Here is a 22,915-nt window from a genome sequence, read left to right as displayed (position 1 = left end):
CCCAGGACTGTGTCTAGTCACAGCCCAGAGCCTAGAAACAATCTCTCCAGGGTGACCTGGCAAGCTTTGAGTTGACAATTTTCAGTCCCTATGAATTTTGGGCAGTTGGTAAATGGAGGCAATCCAGATTACTTAACAATGTGTATAAAGCAATGTTACAAGGATGGTTTATTCTCCCACATCACTTCTGGTTATAAATACAAACACTAGAATGGTTCTTATTAATCTTTTAATTACATGTTTTCAAAAATCACTTTCAAAAGGTGCTGGAATACTGCAGCATATTCATATTCACCCCACCAGCAAATACTATCACCAGCATGAAGAGCAACTCCATACCCCTTTGGCCTGGGCAATGGGAGAGTCAGGACTCCAAGGCCATGAACAGTGTAACCAACTGGGTGATTTCACCCAGAGATGAGACACGGTTTACTGAAGCCCAGAACTAGGGTTGATTCCCAAATACCTTGAGCATTCTGCTCCTGTGCTATTGAGTCCATAGCCTCTCACTCAGAGATTTGGCAAGGAGCTCTGTGTCCCTGTGTGCAGAGCTGACTGGGAGGCACCTGCCTGTTCATTTTATTCCATTTCATCCCCATTTCCACTTGCCAGCTGCAAATCAGTGGTGTGTGCTCCTATACTCACAGTCCCCAGTGCTCTGATGGGGAGGGTCAAGGGGCTTACAGTTTACAAGTAGCTTGAGTCACTTTGGAGCTGGTTTTTCTATTTAGGGCTTGGCAAATAAAGGCACCAGCATCTTGGAGCTTCTGGAGGTTGACACCCTTTGAGAAACAAGTTGGAGGACACAGTAAGTCATAACATATTCTCAATACCCAGCAAAACATCAGCCTGAACAAATAATTTAAATACCCCAAAACGAAAGGGAATAGCATGTTCTTAGTTCTCTGAAGGTGAAACTCAGTTGCCTATGAGATTGTGTCCTGCCATCTAGGAAGTTCCTTACAAATCCCCTTAATTTAGAATTAATTAGAATTTGTGGTGCCATGATTGGGGCAAGGGGCAGGGATATCTCGGGCCTACTATAGATCTGGCTCAAAGTGGCCAAAAATTGCTCTAAAGTACCGAGAGACAGAGGTAGGAGTAAAAACACCAACAGAAAGGACCATATCAAAAACTTCTTCTGGGGCTGAGAGCTAGCTCAAATGGCTGAGTGCAAGTCTTGCCTGTAGGAGGCTCAGGTTTGATCCCTAGCATCACATGACTCCCTAGGTACTGCCAGGAGCAACCTCTAAATATCCTCTAGCCTCTGTGCACTTTTCAGCCAAAAACTAAAACTGTTCAGGACATAGTAGAAATTTCAAGGACCGTATCATATGCAGGAAGCCAGGTTCAGTTCACAGTACTGCATCGTCCTCTGAGCAACATTCTAGAAGTAGCCTCTAAACACTTATGGGTATGCCCAAAATGAAAACAAGTCAAACTAAACAGCAAAACCACCCTCTGTTTATAAGTTTGTATTTACTAAAGCTACTTCATGCTAAGCTCTGAGCCAAGCATTCTACCTTTCCTCACTTAACCTTTGTAAATGCCCTCTGAAATAGGTGTTATTATTATTCCCATTTCTTAAGCCCAGAGAGTTGAAATGATTTGTCAAGTCCCACAGCCTGTGAGTAGAAGGATGGGTTATAAATCTAGTTCTGTCTAATCCCAAAGCACAGAAGCAATACTTTTCCCAATTCTGTGAAGGGCCTTACTGACACTGGTTCTCCTGTGAGCAGCTTAATGCTACTGTCCTCGTTTTACAGAGGACAAATGGAGGACTAAAACTCAGGGCCTCCTAATTGCAAGGCAAGAACTATACTGCTGAACCACAGCCTTGGCTCTTCCTTAAACTGCCTTTCAACTCACACTAGAACCTGGCCTTCTCTGATGGCCTCCATCAGACAAACTGATTCCTCAAAAACTTACAAACATCACAAAGCAAAAAATAAAATAAAATAAAATAAAAAAAACACATAAAACCCCAACCAAACAAAAAAGAAAACAATAACAAAGAAAAAATACATAGAAACAGAAAAAAACCTTCTTTCACCCCTACCTTTCCACACACAAGCAACCTTTCCCTCTGAGCTGCCCTCTACACCATATGGGAAAAAAAAAACCTTCAACCCTCATCAGCTCTGTCCTCTGTCAGTTAGAGCTCTTGTCGGTTCAGAGCCATGGCCACGAGGGGGAGGCAAGCTTACCGTTTGAATGCCTAAGCCAGTTAGCATGTAGACAAGGTCCTCCGTGGCCAAGTTTCCTGAAGCCCCTTGTGCATATGGACAGCCTCCAAGTCCAGACACAGAAGAATCCACAACACTCACACCCATCTGGAAACAAGGATAGTGAGTCACAGCCAACACTATGAGGTTTGGAGCCTAAAACCCCCCTCCAGTCACTTCCGATCTTCTGTTGCCTTTAGAACACTGATGAGTTTACTCATTCCTTGGGTTTAGGATTCTATTGGAAGAGAAAATCTCTCTGCAAAAGATTTCTTTCTCCATTCAGTTCCTGTGTGAATCCTGGCTGTACATAGTAATGTATTCTAATAGAGCAGGGGTCAGAACCCAGGGCACCATACAGGCAATAAAGTGCTCTAAGCAATAAAGGCTCTAGAATTGAGCCTACTCCCAGTTCTGCCAGGGATATCTTTCCTCCAATCTGTCATGGTCAATTCCTTCTCATTACTAAATTCTGACCTAAAGAGATACGTCTTGGGGGCTAGGGAGATAAGATCAAGGGATTGGAGTGCAGTTTTCATTCAGGAGCCTGGCACCACAAATGCTCTGAACTGCACAGGCTGGTGGCCCCTAAATAAACACCTCCTCAGAGAAGCCTTTCTTGACCACTCATCTAAATCAAGCCTCTGTTGAGATCTCAGACTCCTTGTTTTACCACTATTTATCCCCTCCAGCCCCATTTCCCTAAACCAGTTCCTTTCAGACAATTCTACTTTCTCTTTTATCTTCATCCTCTAGCAGTCCTTAACTTTGACAGCCACAGCTATGAGAAAATGGACCTGGAAAGCCATAGAATCATCTTGTTAGATACACAGCACACAGACAATAAAGAAGAAATGTGGTGTATGTAGGAGGGACATTGGCTTAAGCTTCAGAAATCGCGCTCAAAAATCCCTCCTGGCTTGAGGACCATATGGGATGCTGGGAGATCAAACTGCAGTCCGTCCTACTCAGCTGCATGTAAGGCAAACGCCCTACCACTGCGCCACCACTCCGGCCCCTCTGTCCTTTTCTAAATTCTTCCTTTTTTTTTTTTGGTTTTTGGGCCACACCTGGCGGTGCTCAGGGGTTACTCCTGGCTATCTGCTCAGAAATAGCTCCTGGCAGGCACAGGGGACCATATGGGACGCCGGGACTCGAACCAACCACCTTAGGTCCTGGATCGGCTGCTTGCTAGGCAAACTCCGCTGTGCTATCTCTCCAGTCCCTCTACTGTCCTTTTCAATACATAACTTCTGGAAAATATCCTCCCCAGTTGGAATGGAGGCCTTCCTTAGCCCTGTGCTTCCTTCATTTGTGGCATTTGTCATAAGGTGTTAAATTTATCATCTAACTTATTTGTGATGAACGGATATGAGCACTTTCATGTGGCCAGCATGCCTGCTAAAGGAATAAAGCAAACTTAATTGTCCTGTAGCCAGATACTCTGGAAGAATAGGCCTTTGTCCTAGGGCTTTCCCCAATTACCTGCAGGGCCATCAAGGTGTTGGCCAGGGCCTGGCCATAGGTATCATGGCAGTGGACAGCAAGGGCAGTCAATGGCACCTCCTGCATGACTGCAGACAGCATGTCCTTCATGATGCCAGGTGTGCCTACGCCGATGGTGTCACCCAGGGAGATCTCATAGCAGCCCATTGAGTACAACTTCTTAGAGACCTGGGAACAAGAAGTTACATGGAAGATATCAGATTCCTTATGCCAGGAGTTCAGGAGTCCTTGGCCTATGCAAACACCTTCATGTGTGAAGCCCTAAATTCCTATTGGGTCACAGGCACCTGTGTGAGAATGAATCTGTCACATCATCAGGAGTTGTGGACAGAAAGGTGGGATCTGGGATATAATGATTCTAGATACTGGATTCTAGTTCCCAGCTCTGCCAGAAAGGACTGAACTTTTTTGAGCACCCATTTCTGACTTATGAAGATAGAAGTGAGCCTTTATAGGAATGTGATGAGGACTGGAGGTGACAGAGGGATGGCACCACTCTTATGAAGTGCTTACTAGCTCACTACTCTCATTAGGGAGGGTTGTATAGATTGGGAAGAGCAAGTGGGCTTTGGAGGTAAATCAGGTGATGGGTGAAACTGGTTTTATCACCTGAAACCATGCACTAAAGAATGCCACAAAGAATATCACAACTCATAGTGGTGCTGAGAACAAACAGCTGCTCAGCTTCTATGAAGGCAGGGCCAAGCCAACCAGCACAGTAGTTGTGGGAAACCCAGGGTGATGAGCCCCCCTTTTCAGAGTTTTTCCCCTATTCACTGACCAGGCTAAACACTGAATCCTAAGTCTGGATCATAAGCTTGAAGGCAAGGGCTTTGGAGTCTCCATGCCAGGCTTGTGGCTGGACTGCCATGAGCAGAGGCTAAGCATTGCTCACAGAGGCCAGGAACAAATGAATTCAGTGACCCATGAGGAAAGGATGACAGGAGGAAATATGCACTAAGGGCAGAACAGGGAGCTGCTCCTAGTGAGGGCCCTGCCCAGAATGCACACACACCTCAGCTACTTTAGCCGGGGAGATCTTCCCTTCGTAGGGGCATCCAAGCACACAGGAGACATACCTGTGGGGAGACAGAAAAAGTAATATCAGTGTCTCTAGTTCCTCAGCCATCAGGAAGAAGTGGGACGGTTACATAAGAGCAATCCAGGAGCTAGGTGGGAGTTCAGGACCCAGAGGAAGACTCAAACAATGTAAGAACCAAGGCTTCCTGGGTTCAATCATTTACCCCAGTGAAGTAGTACTTTCTTGAGACAGGTTAAGGCAGAGAGACTTAACTCAGAAATAACACCAAAGTTGGTGCCCTCAAGGAATGAGGAACTAGGGGTTGACTGAGCTCAGAATATTCTATCTAATAATGCTCCCTTGACAACCAAAGTTTGAATCAGAGTAACCCTAGACAACCAAAGTAGAGCCAGAAAAATCAGTGATAAGAATTAAGACATCAGGGCTGGCGAGGTGGCGCTAGAGGTAAGGTGTCTGCCTTGCAAGCGCTAGCCAAGGAAGGACCGCGGTTCGATCCCCCGGCGTCCCATATGGTCCCCCCAAGCCAGGGGCGATTTCTGAGCACTTAGCCAGGAGTAACCCCTGAGCATCAAACAGGTGTGGCCCAAAAAACCAAAAAAAGAAATAAACTCAAGACATATAGAACAAAATGGTTGTTCTGTTAATGCTTATGCTTTCTTTTTTTTGTGGTTTTTTTGGGTCACACCCGGCAGTGCTCAGGGGTTATTCCTGGCTCCAGGCTCAGAAATTGCTCCTGGCAGGCACAGGGGACCATATGGGACGCCAGGATTTGAACCGATGACCTTCTGCATGAAAGGCAAACGCCTTACCTCCATGCTATCTCTTTGGCCCCAATGCTTATGCTTTCTATATGAACTGCTTGAAGATTGACCCAGGGTCCTTGTCAACGCCACTAGTTGGAAGAGACTTGGACTTTGGCTAGCAGAATAAATTCCCTTTTGCACCTTGAATATCAGAGCTGGTCTTTGACTTTCAGTGCTAACTTGGGTGCCAACTCAGACGCTAAGAGCAATAATGTGGTAGTGCTAGCATGTCCCCACATGCAAGGTGGGAGCTGATAGCTGGTAATATGGAAAGCAGGCACTGCATAGGTCTCAGGAGAAACAGTCAAAGAAGAGAAGCAAGAGTGCATTATGAACATTATGTATAGAGGTGAAGCCCAGCAGAAAACAGTGTAAATCAGTGCCAGGGGTCATATTTACACAAGGGAACAGGGATGACCAAAAAAAGAAGGTAGATACAAAAGAGCTGAGCACAGATGGTTGTGGCTCCCAAACCAAAACAAACCAACAAAACAAACAAAAAAATGAGCAGAGGCCGGGCTGAAGCAATAGAACAGTGAGTAAGGTGTTTACTTTGCATGTGGCTAACCTGGGTTTGATCTCCAGCATCTTTTATGTTCCCCTGAAACCCCTTATAATACCTGAGTTAAGAGGCAGGAGTAACCCCTGAGCACTGCCAGGTGTGGACTAAAAACCTAAAAGAAAAAAAGCTGAGCTGGCCTGAAAGCCAAAGGCTAAATTGTTCCAGCGAGTACTAGAGTACTCATTAATTCACGCATATGTTCAGCAGATATACCAATTTTCAGCATATATGCCAGGCACTGGGTAGCTAGGTACCCTGTGAGAGAGTGTGATAATAAGGTCCCTACCCTCATGGAATAGATTTCAAACTTATATTGAGTATAGTAGAAACCTAGGCATAGAGAATGAGATTCTCACAGAAAGTGATGTCAAGAGAAACTGGAGATGGTCAACAACGTGTTTATTGGGGAGCAGAACTGAAGCTGGAGCTGTGAGGAGAGTACAAGGAGAGCACTGCACATGGAGAGGAGAGCCAGGGCAGAGGCACTAAACAGCATCTTCCTAAGTAAGTTTCATTCGATAAAAACTACCTTGCATCACTTTTAAAAAAATCTCAAAGCGGGAGCCGGAGAGATAGCACAGCAGTAGGATGTTTGCCTTGCACATAATAGACCCAGAACGGACAGTAGTTCGAATCCTGGCATCCTATATGGTCCCCTGAGCCTGCTAGGAGTGATTTCTGAGTGCAGAGCCAGGAGCAACTCCTGAGCACCGCTGACATGACCACCCCCCCCAAAAAAAACAAAACAAAACACATCAGAGCTCAGTGTACCCTTCCATTTTATTTATTGGCTTTATTTCATTTATTTATTTATTTATTTATTTATTTATTTATTTATTTATTTATTTATTTATTTATTGTTAGTGTCCAAAGATTACTCCTAGCTCTATGCTCAAGGATCATTTCTGCCAGGCTCAGAGGACCACAGGGATGCCAGAGATCAAACCCAGGCAGGCCACGTGCAAGGCAAACACACAAACACCCTACCTACTGTGCTATTGGTCCAACCCCAAGATGTATATTTTGAAAGCACAATCTGGCTGCCGCCTGACAGCTATGTGAACTCACAGGAAGCATGTCTTCCTTCTCAAGCCTTAGCCATATCCTCTAAATATGTGCAGCCCCTTCTTGCTCATCGTCATGAAGTTCTTCAGGGATGTGTGACTAGCTGCTGGTAGAGTTGAGGTTAATATGACTCAGTGAACCCAATGGTGTCCTGTCCTGTTAGTATTTTTCATGAACATACTCCAAAGTGACATTTGGGAAAAAAACACCTGCTTGGATCTCCTCTAACCATGGTCACTTGAGAGAAGCTATCTAGGCACAGAGCTTGGGGTACTACACCTAGAGCCGGAGTTCAGGTAGAAGATGAATGGCATGAGGGACAGGCTTCAGTACAAACTCACCCTCGCACAGGGATACTGGCTGCCCGAGCTGCCTTCAAAACTTCATCAAACCGCTGAAAACTCTCATCGATGGAGCAGTTAACATTCTTCTTGGTGAAGAGCTCTGAGGCAGCTCCAAAAATGCTCACTTCTTTGGCTCCAGCAGCAACCTGCCAACAGTCCGATTAATTCTTTCAGTGTTTTCCTCTCCAACAAATTTCACACTAAGTGACAATAAACCTTTTCTTTGTCAAAAAATAAATTGTTCTTTTTGGGGGGGGCCACACCTGGCTATGCTAAGAGCTTACTCCAGTCTCTGTACTATAAGCAAACACTCCTTGTGGGGCTCTGAGAACCATATGTACTGCATGGACTCAAACCAAGACTAGGTGCTTGTATGACAAGCAACCCATTCTCACTGTATTATTTCTCCTGCCATGAGAGAATATTTGATATATGATGCTGTAAATTTACTTATAAAAAAACTTTTCCAATAAAAAAAAACAAAAAACCTTTCCAAAAAATATGATGAAATCCTAACCTCAGGACCACAAGATGTGAATTATATTTAGATTTAAAATTTGTGAGATTGGGGCCGGAGAGATAGCACAGAGGTAAGGCGTTTGCCTTATATGCAGAAGGACAGTGGTTCAAATCCCGGCATCCCATATGGTCCCCCAAACCGGCTAGGAGCAATTTCTGAGCATAGAGCCAGGAGTAACCACTGAGCGCTGCCAGTGTGACCCAAAAACCAAAAAAAAAAAAAAAAAAAAAAGCAAAAAAACAAATGTGTAAGATTGGGGCCAGAGAGATAGCATGGAGGTAAGGCATTTGCCTTTCTTTTTTTTTTTTTTTTTTGTGTGTGTTTTTTGGGTCACACCCGGCAGTGCTCAGGGGTTACTCCTGGCTCCATGCTCAGAAATTGCTCCTGGCAGGCACGGGGGACCATATGGGACACCGGGATTCGAACCAATGACCTTCTGCATGAAAGGCAAACGCCTTACCTCCATGCTATCTCCCCGGCCCGGCGTTTGCCTTTCATGAAGAAGGTCATTGGTTCAAATCCTGGCATCACATATGGTCCCCCAACCCTGCCAGGAGTGATTTTTTTTTTTGGGGGGGGGTCACACCTGGCAGTGCTCAGCGGTTATTCCTGGCTCTATGCTCCGAAATTGCCCCTGGCGGGCACAGGGGACCATATGGGATGCCAGGATTCAAACCACCGACCTTCTGCATGAAAGGCAAACGCCTTACCTCCATGCTATCTCTCCGGCCCCATGGAGCGATTTCTGAGCGTGGAGCCAGGAGTAACACCTAAGCGATGTTGGAAGGGTGTGACCCAAAAAACAAAAAAAAAAATTTGTGAGACATTGGGGCTGGAGTGGTGGCGCTAGCAATATGGCATCTGCCTTGCAAGTGCTAACCTAGGATGGACCACGGTTCAATCCCCCGACATCCTATATGGTCCCCCAAGCCAGGAGCGATTTCTGAGCGCATTGCCAGAGTAACCCCTGAGCATCACCAGATGTGACCCAAAAAACCACACACACACACACACACACACAAATTTTGTGAGATGTAGATGTAATTAGTGAGAATGAGGCAAAATCTAAGCTGATACAACTGGAGTCCTAATAGGATGGTAGCCACATCAAGTCAGACACAGAAGGGAAGATTGGAGTCAGAGACTTGGAAGTGACACATCTACAAGTTAAGAAAAGCCAAGTGTTGCCAGCTGTCACCAGAAACAGAGAGACACGCAGGAAACAGGTTCTCCATGAAGCTCTCAAACTGAACCAACCCTATTGACAGCTGAATCTGAGAGACTGCTAGTCTCCTTACAGATTTGTAAGGCATTCTGTTGTTTTCTTTTCTTTTCTTTTTTTTTTTTTTTTTTGGTTTTTGGTTTTTGGTTCACACCCAGCAGTACTGAGGGGTTACTCCTGGCTCTACGCTCAGAAATTGCTCCTGATAGGCTTGGGGGACCATATGGGATGCTGGGATTCCCACCACAGTCCTTCTGCATGGAAGGCAAATGCCTTACCTCCATGCTATCTCTCTGGCCCCTGTTGTTTTCATTTATATTTCTGTGCTTAAACTACCAAGTTTTTGGTATGTCATTATGGTGGTACTAAAAGATCAAAACTTTAAGTTATACATCAACTAAAAAACAAAACAAGGAGCTGGGCGATAGTATAACAGGTAAGGTATTTATCTTACATGTGGCTAACTGGGGTTTGATTCCCAGGACCCTGTATGGTCCCTAGGAGTGATCCCTGAATACTGCCAGGTGTGGCCAAAGAAAAAACAAAATAGACAATATAGAAAACAGAAAGTAGTAGTAGAGGACATGCTACATAAATTCAATTCCCCACACTCTGAAAACAAAACAAAAACAAAAATAAATAGGGCCTGGGGGCTGAGGAGAGGAGTTCAAAATGCTAGAGCACAGGTTCTGCAATGCAGGGCTTTCAATTCTTTCCCTGGCACTGAAGGATCCCCCAAGTACCACCAAGCATGGCTCTCCCCACCTGAAAAGAAACAAAAGCATTGGGGCCGGAGAGATAGCATGGAGGCAGGACGTTTGCCTGACATGCAGAAGGATGGTGGTTCGAATCCTGGCATCCCATATGGTCCCCAGTGCCTGCCAGGGGCGATTTCTGAGCATAGAGCCAGGAGTAACCCCTGAGCGCTGCCGGGTGTGACCCAAAAACAGAAACAAAAAACAAACAAAAAATATAGAGTTAGGATTGGGGTTGGAGAGATTGTACAGCAGTAGAGCATTTGCCTTGCACATGGCAGAATGGGGACAGACACAGGTTCAATTCCTGGCATCCCAAATGGTCCCGAGCCTCCAGGAGTAATTTCTGAGTGCAGACCCCTGAGTACTGCATGGTGTGGCCCAAAACAAAAACAAACAAACAAAAAGAGTAGAGCTAGGATATGTTACATATGTAGCTCCTACCATGCTCTTTCTAATCAATTTGTATATTTAGATGCATTCCATCTTCTAAAATTCTTACAATACTAGGTTACTCTATCATTAGCTCTATTGAAGCAAAACCTAAATGACTGAGTGATCAGAGAGCTGGTCATGCAGGCAATGAATGACAAGGTCAGGGATGCCTTGGCTGTGTTTGACATCATCACTGGACACAATAATTCAAACATCGTAGGACAGGGACAAAAGGCCCAGAGTCAAAGCAAGGATAAACAGTTTCCCTATAGAAGCCCCATCAATAAGCTACTTTCTTACCGCAGCCTGGAAGCCTTTGAAATTTGGGGTCAGGACTGGGTAACTGATGCCAGGAAATTTCTGGATGCCCTTCAAGACTTCAGTGTGGTCAGCCATCTGAAAGCCAAAGAAACAATGCCGAGTCACCACCAACAAGGACAGACAGAGAGGTCAGGACAAGTAAAGCTTTATGTCACAGAAATCTCTCCATTCTAGAATCCGGAGAAATGAACCCTTTCGCAGAGCCAAGTCTCTCTGATCTGTCTGCTGGGGCAGGAGGTGCCTCAGCATGGGTGATGTTCCAGTTTTTCCTTATGGCCAAGAGCATCATCTTTACATAAGCAGCAGCAGCAGTTTGCTGCTGTTTGCTGAGAAGGACTTCTAGTCACACACTGGGCACAGCTCTTTGCTTTCTAACCTAATTTGGAACAGGATATTTCCCCACCTGTCTCTGTAGAGAAGGAGCTGTCTGTCTGTCTTTTACAGTTCACATTTCTGGGCAAGTATAGAGATTCTAGATGCCTGGAACCAGAAGAGAATTAAGAAGCCATTCCTAACCTCAAGAGATTACCAAGGTCATCTTGCCAAGGTTACTTAAGTACCAAGGGGTAGAATCAAGACTAAATCCAGCTTTATGTTCTTTTACAGTACTCCACTGCTCTGAGCGACTGAGACCCCTCAAAACAGACCTAGGGGCCAGAGAGAGAGCACAGCAGTAGGGTTTTTGCCTTGTACACAGCCTACTCAGGACGGATGGTGGTTTGAATCCCAGCATCCCATATGGTCCCCCATACCTTCCAGGAGCAATTTCTTTCTTTCTTTATTTTTTTTTTGTTTTGTTTTTTGGGCCACACCCTGTGATGCTCAGGTGTTACTCCTGGCTATGCGCTCAGAAATCGCTCCTGGCTTTGGGGACCCATATGGGACACCGGGGGATCAAATTGTGGTCTGCCCTAGGCTAGCGGACGCAAGGCAGACACCTTACGCCCTGAGCCACCACTCTGGCCTGTGCCAGGAGCAATTTCTGAGTGCAGAGCCAGGAGTAACCCCTGAGCACTGCCAGGTATGACCCAAAAATCAAAAACAAAAACCAAAACAAAACAAAAATCACCCAAAAAAATCCCAGAGACCTAGAAACTCACACTCCTGACTTTAATTTTTTTTCCAGAAAAATTCAAAACTCGCCAACATTCTCATCTGAGAAAACCCTATCCTGGGGCTCACCTGAGGTACCCACTTGGGAGACACGAAGCTAGTGGCTTCTATAACGGGAAGTCCAGCTTCAGAAAGCATGTCTATAAGCTTGATTTTCACTGCAGTTGGCACAATATTCTATAGTGGAGAGACAAACACCAGAAAAGATAAGTCAGCAAAACTGGGAATAAAGTGTCCTTGAAGTGCAGTGTCTGTTAGCATGGAGCTTTGACTTTAGCAAGCTTCACTATCTCAATTTCAAAACACTGACAAGAATCTATATGTAAACCTTGTCAGCAGACAGAGCACAGACAGGCCTTGTCCTAAGTTCTACAGATAAGACTTTTGCAGTGGAAGCAGGTTCTTACGTAAAAAGTTCATGGGAAAAATACTTTTCTGCCTTTGCTTAAACAAAGATTGGTTCTTTATGATCTTATCATAAACAAGTTTAAAGCAATGTGCAATGGCCAAAAGGGCAGAAATGACTAACCCTTTGGGTCCTGGGAAATGGGGCTCCAAAAGAAGCACCATCGCCAACTGACAAAGTGATGAGCAGAGCCAACACAACTCTATCCCTATTTCTATCAAGCACTTAATATTAAAGGTAAGCAGGTAAACTTTAATTTTAAAGAAAGTTGGATGACCTGAATGATAGCACAGTGAGTAGGGTGCTTGTTCTGCAGGCAGTTGACCTTATTTTGATTCCAGCCCGACATATGATTTGTCCCCAGTGCCCTTAAGAATAATCCATGCAGAGCCAGCAGTTAGTCATGAGCACTGCCAAGTATGACCCCCAAAATAAGGCTTTTATAGCCAAAAATCATACATCATTACTTTAAAAATAAGTTCCCAATAATAGAAAGTCATCCATAAGCATCCCACAGAAAATATTATCAACATCCTGACATGTTAATTTCTAGATCTGTTGCTGTACAATTTGTTCAATGCGAGCCATATGTGGTTACTTACATTTAAGGAATTAAATCACATAAAATTATAATTTAGTTTCTCAGTTACACTAGTCACATTGTAAATGCTCAATAGCTGCTATGTCTAGAGGCTACCATGTAAGATATTTACAACTAGAACATTTTCATTTACAACAAAAAAATGTTATTGGTCAACACGATATCCATTTTCTGCTGTTGGACCAGAGAGATAGTACAGAACACTTGCCTTGCAGGTGTTATAATCTTGGCATAGCATATGGTTTCCTGAGCCCGGCCAGGATTCACTCCTAAACAGAGTCAGGAATAGGCTCTGAACACCTCCAAAAAGCAGCTTGATCTTCAAGCGCATGTTCTCACTTTAACACATACCTCACTTGCTTGTATCTATGCTTGCTCTACTCTGGAGATGCCTTTCATCTCTTTTGAACAAACACTTCTTCTCTTCCTCTCCCCATGCCTCTTTCTAAGTAACTTTCAATAGAAATCTTATTTTCGATCCCCCGGTGTCCCATATGGTCCCCCAAGCCAGGAGCTACTTCTGAGCACATAGCCAGGAGTAACCCCTGAGCATTACCGGGTGTGGCCCAAAAATAAAAAAAAAAAAAAAGAAATCTTATTTTACCATAAACCAATACCTTGGGGGCCAGAGAGATAGCATGGAGGTAAGGTGTTTGCCTTTCATGCAGAAGGATGGTGGTTCGAATCCTGGCATCCCATATGGTCCCCTGTGCCTTCCAGGGGCGATTTCTGAGCATAGAGCCAGGAGTAACCCCTGAGTGCTGCCGGGTGTGACCCGAAAAACAAAAAACAAAACAAAAAAAAATCTAAAATCCAAAAATCAATACCAAAAAAGCCACCATAACAAAAAAAATTTTTTTTTCTGCTAGTATCAAAGGCTTGTCTTTGACATCTCCAAGTCAAGATCTTTGTAGGTAGTTATCATTACTTTCTTTGGGTAAAGCCCCTAATGTAAACTGGTGAATCAAAAGTCAATCTCTCACTTTCACTGGACATTCCTGTAACATTCACTTGTCCCTGAGATGGACTCAAAGACACCACACTTGTGTGCTATTAAATTGGATTGTTTGGATAATGCCCACTTGTCCTGAGCTGAGCTGAAAAAAAACATGTCTTACATAGCTTTGCCTGTCCCCATTGTACCAACCAGAGGGAACAAACTCTGAATGCTGGAAAAATGTTTTGCTATTGTTGATTTTCATCTTTACCTTTTCATTTTGTAGTCCATCTCGGGGACCAACTTCCACAATTTTCACCCGAGCGGGTAAATCACTCATAGATGAAGTGCTGACCTTTGGTTTAAAGAGAAAGAAACAGCAGAGAGGTTATCACAATTCTCTAGTTCTCTAGCAGGGAAAATCTCGAATAACAGATCCTATTTGCTCATCTATCTATCCAGAAAGATAGGCACTTGTCTTGGAGTAGTCAACTCCTGTTCATATCCTCAATGACACATATAGTCCCTGCAGCACTATCATAGGTCACACCTGAGCACAGAGCCTGGAACAGCCCCTAAGTATTACAGGGTAAAGACCAAAACACCCCCCAACCACCTAAAGTAAGAGAAAAGATCCATCTTGAATCTGAATGTATAAATTACTGAGGGAAAAGACAGTACTTCTCACTATTTAATTCACATTAGGTATGCTTGAGAAGTAAGAATCAAAAATATTATTTATGTCAATTAGAAAAACCTCAGGCAGGATTTTGGATTTTCTGTTTGGTTCCAGGAATGGAAACCAGGCTTGAACACATGGTTTAGATCTATGCTACCTCCCTGACTCAGAAAACCTCAGTGCTTCCCTTTCTACATAGTCTATCTAGTGCCCAGAAGCCATGAAGAAGCCTATCTATACTCACCATATCAGAACAAAAGATTCCTAGTGCTCTCTCGAAGGAAAGTGACCAGGATATAAAGACCACCCATGAAGTGGGAGAAATTATTCACCCGATTATAAGGGTTAATATTTAAGATATGGGCCCGGAGAGATAGCACAGCGGCATTTGCCTTGCAAATGACTGATCCAGGACCAAAGGTGGTTGGTTCGAATCCCGGTGTCCCATATGGTCCCACTGTGCCTGCCAGGAGCTATTTCTGAGCAGACAGCCAGGAGTAACCCCTGAGCAATGCCGGGTGTGACCCAAAAACCAAAAAAAAGAAAAAAAATATTTAAGATATACATACATACATACATATATATATATATACACATACATATATATATATGGCACTGATAGAGCTTAACATGAAAGAAACATCAAACCCCATCAAAAAATGGGGAGAACAGATGAATGGAAACTTTCTCAAAGATGAAACACAGATGGCCAAAAGACACATGAAAAAATTCTCCATATCAATCATCAAGGAGATGCAAATCAAAACAACAGTAAGATATCATCTCATACCACAGAGACTGGCACACATCAAGAACAAAAATAGGGGCCGGAGAGATAGCATGGAGGTAGGGCATTTGCCTTGCATGCGAAAGGACAGTAGTTCGAATCCTGGTATCCCATAGCATGCCAGGAATGATTTCTGAGCATAGAGCCAGGAGTAACCCCTGAGCGCTGCCGGGTGTGACCTAAAATCCAAAAAAAGAACAAAAATACCCAGTGTTGGGGCCAGAAAGAGAGCACAAAGGTCAGGCGTTTGGCTTGCATGCAGCAGACCCAGGACGAATGGGACTTTGATTCCCAGCATCCCAAAAGGTCCTCTGGGCTTGCCAGGAGTGATTTCTGAATGCAGAGCTAGGAGTAACCCCTGAGCACTACCAGATGTAACCCAAAAACCAAAAAAAAAAAAAAAAAAAAAAATCAATAACCAGTGTTGGCATGAATGCGGGGGGGGGGGGGGAAACGAACGACTTTCATTCAGTGCTGGTGGAAATGTAGACTGATCTAGCCTTTTGGGAAAACAATGTGGACCTTCCTCAAAAACCTAGAAATTGATTTTCCATTCTACCCAGCAATACTGTTCCTGGGAATATACCCTAAGGGCCCAAAAACACAGAGCAGAAAAGCCCTCTGCACTCCTATGTTCACTGCAGCACTGTTCACAATAATAACAGAAGTGTCCAAGAACAGATGAGTGGATAAAACTGTGGAATATCTATACAATGGGATACTACATAGCTATTAGGGCAAAAGAAGTCATAAAATTCATGTAGAATAGACATGTAGAATATCATGATGGATGAAATGAGTCTGAGGGAAAGGGACAGACACAGAATGATCACACTCATCTGTGGGATATAAAATAAGAAAAATAAAACAACAAACAAAAATCCCCACAACCCCACAGTATGATAATACCCAAAGAATAAAAACGATGGGTGGGAAGTGTGGTTAAAAGAGAGAAGGAGGGGGGCCGGATAGATAGCATGGAGGTAAAGCATTTGCCTTGCATGTAGAAGGACCGTGGTTTGAATCCCGGTATCCCATATGGTCCCCCAAGCCTATCAGGAACAATTTCTGAGCATAGAGCCAGGAGTAATCCCTGAGCACTGTCAGGTCTGACCCAAAAACAAAAAACAAAAGAGAGAAGGGGCCAGAGCGATAGCACAGTAGGTAGGGCATTTGCCTTGCACATGGCCAACCTGGATTGGATCCTCAGCATTCCATATGGTCCCCCTTGAGCCTGCCAGGAGTGATTTCTGAGCGCAGAGCTAGAGTAACCCCTGAGAGCCATCAGTGTGGCCCCCCAAAAACAAAAATAAACAAAGAAAAAGAGAAGGAACTACTAAGACAATAATAATTGGAAATTATTAGTCTGGAATAGACTTGAGAATTGAATGGGAGTAAAGTGATATGCATGATACCCCTTCCACCAAGGCACAAACCACGGTCCCTAAAAGGAAAAAAGGGAAAGGGAAGGAGAGAGGGAGATAGGTAAGGAAAGAGGGAAGGAGTAAGGGAAGTGGGGGGGGGAAGAGAGAGAGAGAGATAAAATGACAGAAAGAGTCTGCCATAGAGGTAGGCTATGGGGTGGGGGACTAGGATAATGGGGAAAGTGGTGGTTGGAAATGAACACTGGTGAAGGGATGGATGTTGGAACATTGTATGACCGAAACTCAACTATCAACAACTAGTTGATAAACTATCATTTATCTCAGAATAATTTAATTTTTTTAAAAAGGGGAAAAGCAAAAATAAGCTTATTAAGTTATGGGAAGACACGGAGGAAGCATATTACAAGCAAAAGTGTCTACCTGTAAAACTACATCCTATACATCCTATATGATTCTAATGTTTAAGTGTTCTAAAAAAAAGACAAAATGAAAAAACAATAAAGATGGGGCCAGAGAGATAGCATGGAGGTAAGGCGTTTGCCTTGCATGCAGGTCGGTAGTTCAAATCCCCACATCCCATATGGTCCCCTGAGCCTGCCAGGAGCAATTTCTGAGCATAGAGCCAGGAGTAAGCCCTGAGCGCTGCCAGATGTGACCCAAAAACCAAAAACAAACAAACAAAAAATCAAGTAAGCCTTCAGTAAAAAAAAAAAAAAGGTGGGGGATGCCCACAGAGATGTTACAGATTGTAGGGGCCAAACTGGGCTTCATTCCAGGCATCCTATATGGTCCCTAGATCATGCCAGGGTGATCTCTGAGCATACTGATTGTGACTCACTGCTTGTGACTCCAAAACCACACACACACACACACACACACACACACACACACACACACACACACACACACACACACACACAATGGTGGATATGAGTTATCTATTTGTCCAAATCCCTAGAAAGTACATCAGCAAGAGTAAACCCTATTGTTTACTATGGACTATCAAGGCATTATGTGTCATGCAGGGTCACTGATGACAGCAAATAAATTAGAAGGTCGAGGATGTTGGTTATGAGAGTGTTTAAACATGTCAGAATTTTGGCAGGCAGAGAGGTAGAGCATGCCTGGATTAATGTACTTTTGGTTTTTTGTGTATTTGTTTAATTTTGGGAGTCACATCTGGCTCAGGGGTGCTCAGAAATTGCTTCTGGCAATCTTGGGGAACCATATGAGATGCTGGGGAACAAACCAGGGTCAGATGCATGCTAGGCAAATGTCCTACCCATTGTGCAATGGCTCCAACCCTTGATGTACTTTTGAAATAATAAAACTTAAGACTGTTCAGCCCTAGAGTAGCCAAAGACATGTAAAATATGCCCCAAATCTCCATCTCCACAGCACTAAGTAACACAAAAAAACTTTTTCCTTTCCTTTATTCTTCTTTATACTATTTTTCAAACTAACTTCATTTTACTATATTTATGGTAATATAAATACCACTGCATGGGGGCAAGGGGAATACTGCATTATGTAATCAATCTAGGAACACTAAAACTACTGATCTACTTAAGGAAACAAATATTCTCTGTTATGACTGAACAGACTCTTGACTAGCAACCCTGAACCAGAAGAGCTTCCTAAAGACTAAGGTTATAAGCTGCCAAATTTCAAAAAATCAATAGATTACATTGAAAGGTTCTTGAGGGGCCGGAGAGATAGCATGGAGGTAAAGCGTTTGTCTTTTATGCAGAAGGATAGTGATTCAAATCCCGGCATCCCACATGGCCCCCTGTGCCTGCCAGGGGTGATATCTGAGCATAGAGCCAGGAGTAACCCCTGAGCGCTGCTGGGTGTGCCCCCCCCCCCCCAAAAAAAAAGAAAGGTCCTTGAAAAAACGGCAAGTTCTTTCAGGGGTTTGTTCAAACTCTGTTGGAAATATGCTGCATGAGGCAAGGAATTCGTTTCATTTACAGTCTTACTTCCAAGGCCTTGGGAGATGACAGAGGTTCAGTAAATAATTGGTTTTTTTTTTGTTTTTTTTTTTTTTGGTTTTTGGGCCACACCCTGTGACGCTCAGGGGTTACTCCTGGCTATGTGCTCAGAAGTTGCTCCTGGCTTCTTGGGGGACCATATGGGACGCCGGGGGATCGAACCGCGGTCCGTCCTAGGCTAGCGCAGGCAAGGCAGGCACCTTACCTCCAGCGCCACCGCCCGGCCCCCAGTAAATAATTGTTAAATGTTGTGAAATATTGCAAAACCTACTTACAAGTTCCTTTTCTTAGAACAAAATCAACTCATGCCCTTCTTTCTCCCCACATTCATACAGTAACAAACCGATACCAATTCACATTTACTAAGTATTTAACATTTTCCTGGAACTCTAGACAGCCTTTTACATATTAACCCCTGGCATCCACTCAACAGCGCTATTATACTATTTATCCTACTGTGAGAAACCTGAAACTCAAAGAGATTAAGTAACTTTCCTGGGGCCACAGGTTAGCCAGTCACTGAGTCAATGTTTGAATCTAGCTGGGTAGGCTTACAGCATATGCTGTTAACCCCTACTTGCTGTCTCTATGCTCTCTTTGGTGCTCCCAGTCTTCTCATTAAACACCCAGTTCCTTCCCTCCATTAAATTTGCTCAGAATAACAATAGCCAGGAGTGCTGCCACTTGTGGCTTAACCCCCCTCCCAAATTTGCTCAGAAGTGAGTCCCTCTATCAACTTGAGGTTTGAGACTCAATCTCCTGAGCTACAAGTGCATCTGTATCAGTAGCTACAACAGACTAGTTGAAAGTGCTAAATCTAGGCACCAGAACCTCTTTTATTCTCCATATAGCAGATACTATTGTTATCCCAGTTCCACCTATGGAAGCCACGGCCTCAGTACCATTATTCAAACTTGCAGCTACAGAAGGAGAGCATTTGCACTTGGTCTGGTACTGCTATGGGGTTAATGGTAGAAACTCCAGAGGGCTTTCCTCACCATTGCATTATTTGTCTGGCATACATTAATATCTACTATATCATTTAATTTTCTTATCTTCCAAATTGAATTCTCATCTTCATTTAACACAGGAGCAACTGGTAGAGGCGGGTGGCCTAGGAGACATTAATATGACTTCTGAGGAGGGGCCCACTGCCAACTGAAATAGTGTCAGTATGTCCCACAGCTCTGTTAAAACCCGTTAAAAACTCCTCTGAACTTCCCTGAAGGCAAAAAAATTCAGACCTCAATAACTTAAGATGTCAATGCTTGGGCCCGGAGGGATAGCACAGCGGTGTTTGCCTTGCAAGCAGCCGACCCAGGACCAAAGGTGGTTGGTTCAAATCCCGGTGTCCCATATGGTCCCCCGTGCCTGCCAGGAGCTATTTCTGAGCAGACAGCCAGGAGTAACCCCTGAGCACTGCCGGGTGTGGCCCAAAAAGATGTCAATGCTTTTCTTTTCTTTTTTTTTTTTTTTTGGGGGGGAGGAGACACACCCAGTGCCTCTCAGGGGTTCCTTACTCCTGGCTCTGGACCATATGGGATGCCAGGGATCAAACATGGATCCACCCCGGCTGTGTCCCAGGTCAGCCGAACGTATGGGAAACTCTCTACCACTATGTTATCATTCTGGCCCCCAAATCCCAATGCCTTATCAAACTTTTCTATCATCTCCAAAACAACTCTGGGGTGACTTTACATATATAAGATATATGTAGACATGTATAAATGAAAATAGGCCTCCCACAACTGAAGATCACCAACATCACTAATGCCACCCTGGATGTAAGGCTGTCGCTGACACCTTTCACGACCCAGTGAGCACGGGAGAACGGAGAGATCCCAGCACAGACAAGTGCTTCAGTGCAAATGGAGGGATTCTCAGATGGCCCCAAGCCAGCCAGCCACTCCAGTCCTACTTCGCCTGGGAGGCTTGGGGGACAGGTCACCGGAAGAGACCTGGACAAGGTCGGACTGACGGGAGGGACAGCGTCTTAGGTTCCTGCGGGCCAGGCAGGTCCATCCTCATTGGGCTTTCCGTCTCCCCAGGCTCCTTGAGGGACCTGGCAGGCTCAGACGGGCTCAAGACTGGAAAGGACAGAAAGCTCAAGACCGGAAGGCCCTCCCGCTCCGGGCCTGCAGAACTGTCCAACGTCGCCTCCCGCTGGCTGAGCAGCCACCACGAGCCCAAGCCCCGACCCGACCATGATCACGATGTCCGCGGGCACTTACAGCCCGGAAGGGCGTCAAGCCCGGTAGTCTCCGCGGCAGCGCCTTCCTCACTGTCGCCATCTTGGCCCAGAATGCCCCGCGGCTGTCCCACGTGACCACGACGGCCAATCGGAAGCGGGTCCGGTCTTGGGGCGGAGCCTCTGGGATTCTAGCCACGCCCTGTTTTCAGAACTTGTTTGGCTCACACCCGACGGTGCTCAGGGTTTACTCTTGGCCCTGTGTTCAGAAATCGCCATCCATCTGGAGTGCTGGGGTTTAACCTGGGCATGCCGCTTGCAAGGCACAAGGCAAACACCCTCCACGCTGTGCTATCGCTCTGGTCCCGTATTTTGCTTTGCTTTGTTTTGTTTAGTTTTGTTTTTATGGCCACATCTGAAATGTGCTGAACTTGTGCTCTGGGCTTACTCTTGGCTTGAGCTCAGGAATCACTCCTTTTGCGGGTCACATCTGGCAGTGGCATGGAGTGCCAGCGATTAAAGCTGGGGCACCTGTATATAAAAACACATGCGTAGCCCTTTGCATTGCTTCCCTGGCCAGGACTTTAGCATCTTTGAGTTCTTTTAGTCTTTATCTAGTTACCTGTCATCAGATAGTTTCAGGGTCGATTTATTTATTTTTTGGTTTTTGTTTTTTGGGCCACACCCGGTGACACGCAGGGGTTACTCTTGACTATGCACTCAGAAATCGCTCCTGGCTTGGGGGACCATATGGGATGCCAGGGGATGGAACCGTGGTTTGTCCTAGGTTTTAGTGCATGCAAGGCAGACGCCCTACCGCTGTGCCACCGCTCCGGCCCTATTTTTTCTTTTGAATGGTTATATTTTCTGTTTCTTTGTTTATCTTGTGATTTAACAAGTAAGGTAGAGGATGGGGCCAGAGAGATAGCACAGTGGTAGGACAGTTTGCTTTATACAGAGACAATCCAGAACAGACAGCAGTTCGAATCCCTGCATCCCATATTGCTCCTGGCAGGCACAGGCACGGGGGTAGGGGGGCATACGACAGTACAGGGCCAGGAGTAACTGCTGAACGCCGCTGGGTGTGACCCCAAAAAAACAAAAAAACAAGTGGGGTAGAGGAGGTGGCCACAGAAAGATAGTACAGTAGGTAGGGAGCTTGCCTTGCTGGTGGCCAATTTGCTGGTGGCGTTTGCCTTTCATGCAGAAGATTGGTGGTTCGAAATCCTGCATCCCATATGGTTCCCTGAGCCTGCCAGGATCGATTTCTGAGCGTAGAGCCAGGAGTAACCCCTGAGTGCTGCTGAGTGTGACCCAAAAACAAACAAACAAAAAATCATTCCTGGTAGGCTCAGGGAACCATATGGGATGCTGGTGGTTGAACTCAGATAGGCTGCACACAGGCAAATGCTTTATTACATTATTCCTCTGGTCCTAGATCAATGAATTATTCGACATTTTTCAAACAAGGTCTTTTTTATTTTCAGGTTTTTGTTTCTTTAATTATTTGTGTACCATACTATATAATACATATGATATTGCTTCTTTGTATTTGTTTCATATATGCTTGAGAAAATCTATATTTGTTAATTATTGTGTAAATTTACTAAATATATTAAATGAAAGAAAATTTCATAAGTCTTTTAACAATCATAGACTTCACTGGTAATCAGCTCAAAAGAATGGACATAGTTGAAAAAATACAAAGGAATTATATTCTTTGGTATGCATTTAGGAAATATGATGGGCTTGTTTTCTGGGGGATAGAATAGAAACAAAGCTATAAGCAGTCCATAGAGAAACTAGAAACTACAATAGGCTTTTTGGTAAAAAAAATATTTGATATATAAATTAATTTTATTTTTTAAAAATGGCATAATAACATTACTTTTTAAAATAGTTTCACTGAGGGGCCAGAGCGATAGCACAGTGGTAGGGTATTTGCCTTGCACATGGCCAACCAGGAAAGTCTCGGGTTCAATCTCTGGCATCTCATATGGTCCCCCAAGCCTCCAAGAGTGATTTCTG

At 44.5% G+C, this 22,915-nt stretch overlaps 1 protein-coding gene across 3 annotated transcripts; it reads right to left on the bottom strand.

The window, feature by feature from the left end:
• Nucleotides 1-212: 212 nt before the first annotated feature.
• On the bottom strand, nucleotides 213-20,996 carry HMGCL (3-hydroxy-3-methylglutaryl-CoA lyase). Of its 3 annotated transcripts, none has more exons than XM_049774942.1 (9): nucleotides 20,931-20,996; nucleotides 14,129-14,212; nucleotides 11,983-12,090; nucleotides 10,780-10,875; nucleotides 7,545-7,693; nucleotides 4,747-4,810; nucleotides 3,711-3,899; nucleotides 2,208-2,333; nucleotides 213-782 (listed from the first exon to the last, which is right to left on the bottom strand). In XM_049774942.1, exons 1-9 carry the CDS (start codon nucleotides 20,988-20,990, stop codon nucleotides 681-683), a joined length of 978 nt encoding a protein of 325 aa, XP_049630899.1. In that variant the 5' UTR covers nucleotides 20,991-20,996; the 3' UTR covers nucleotides 213-680. The 3 variants fall into 3 exon arrangements, with proteins under 3 accessions (XP_049630899.1, XP_049630901.1, XP_049630902.1); XM_049774944.1 differs by lacking the exon at nucleotides 20,931-20,996 and adding an exon at nucleotides 20,503-20,606; XM_049774945.1 differs by lacking the exon at nucleotides 11,983-12,090.
• Between the last annotated feature and the right edge of the window lie 1,919 nt (nucleotides 20,997-22,915).

This window comes from Suncus etruscus, chromosome 6, assembly GCF_024139225.1.
Source record: "Suncus etruscus isolate mSunEtr1 chromosome 6, mSunEtr1.pri.cur, whole genome shotgun sequence".
NCBI classification, from domain to species: Eukaryota; Metazoa; Chordata; class Mammalia; order Eulipotyphla; family Soricidae; genus Suncus; species Suncus etruscus.
Note: the sequence above shows the minus strand (reverse complement) of the source record. Positions and strands in the feature narration are given on the sequence as shown.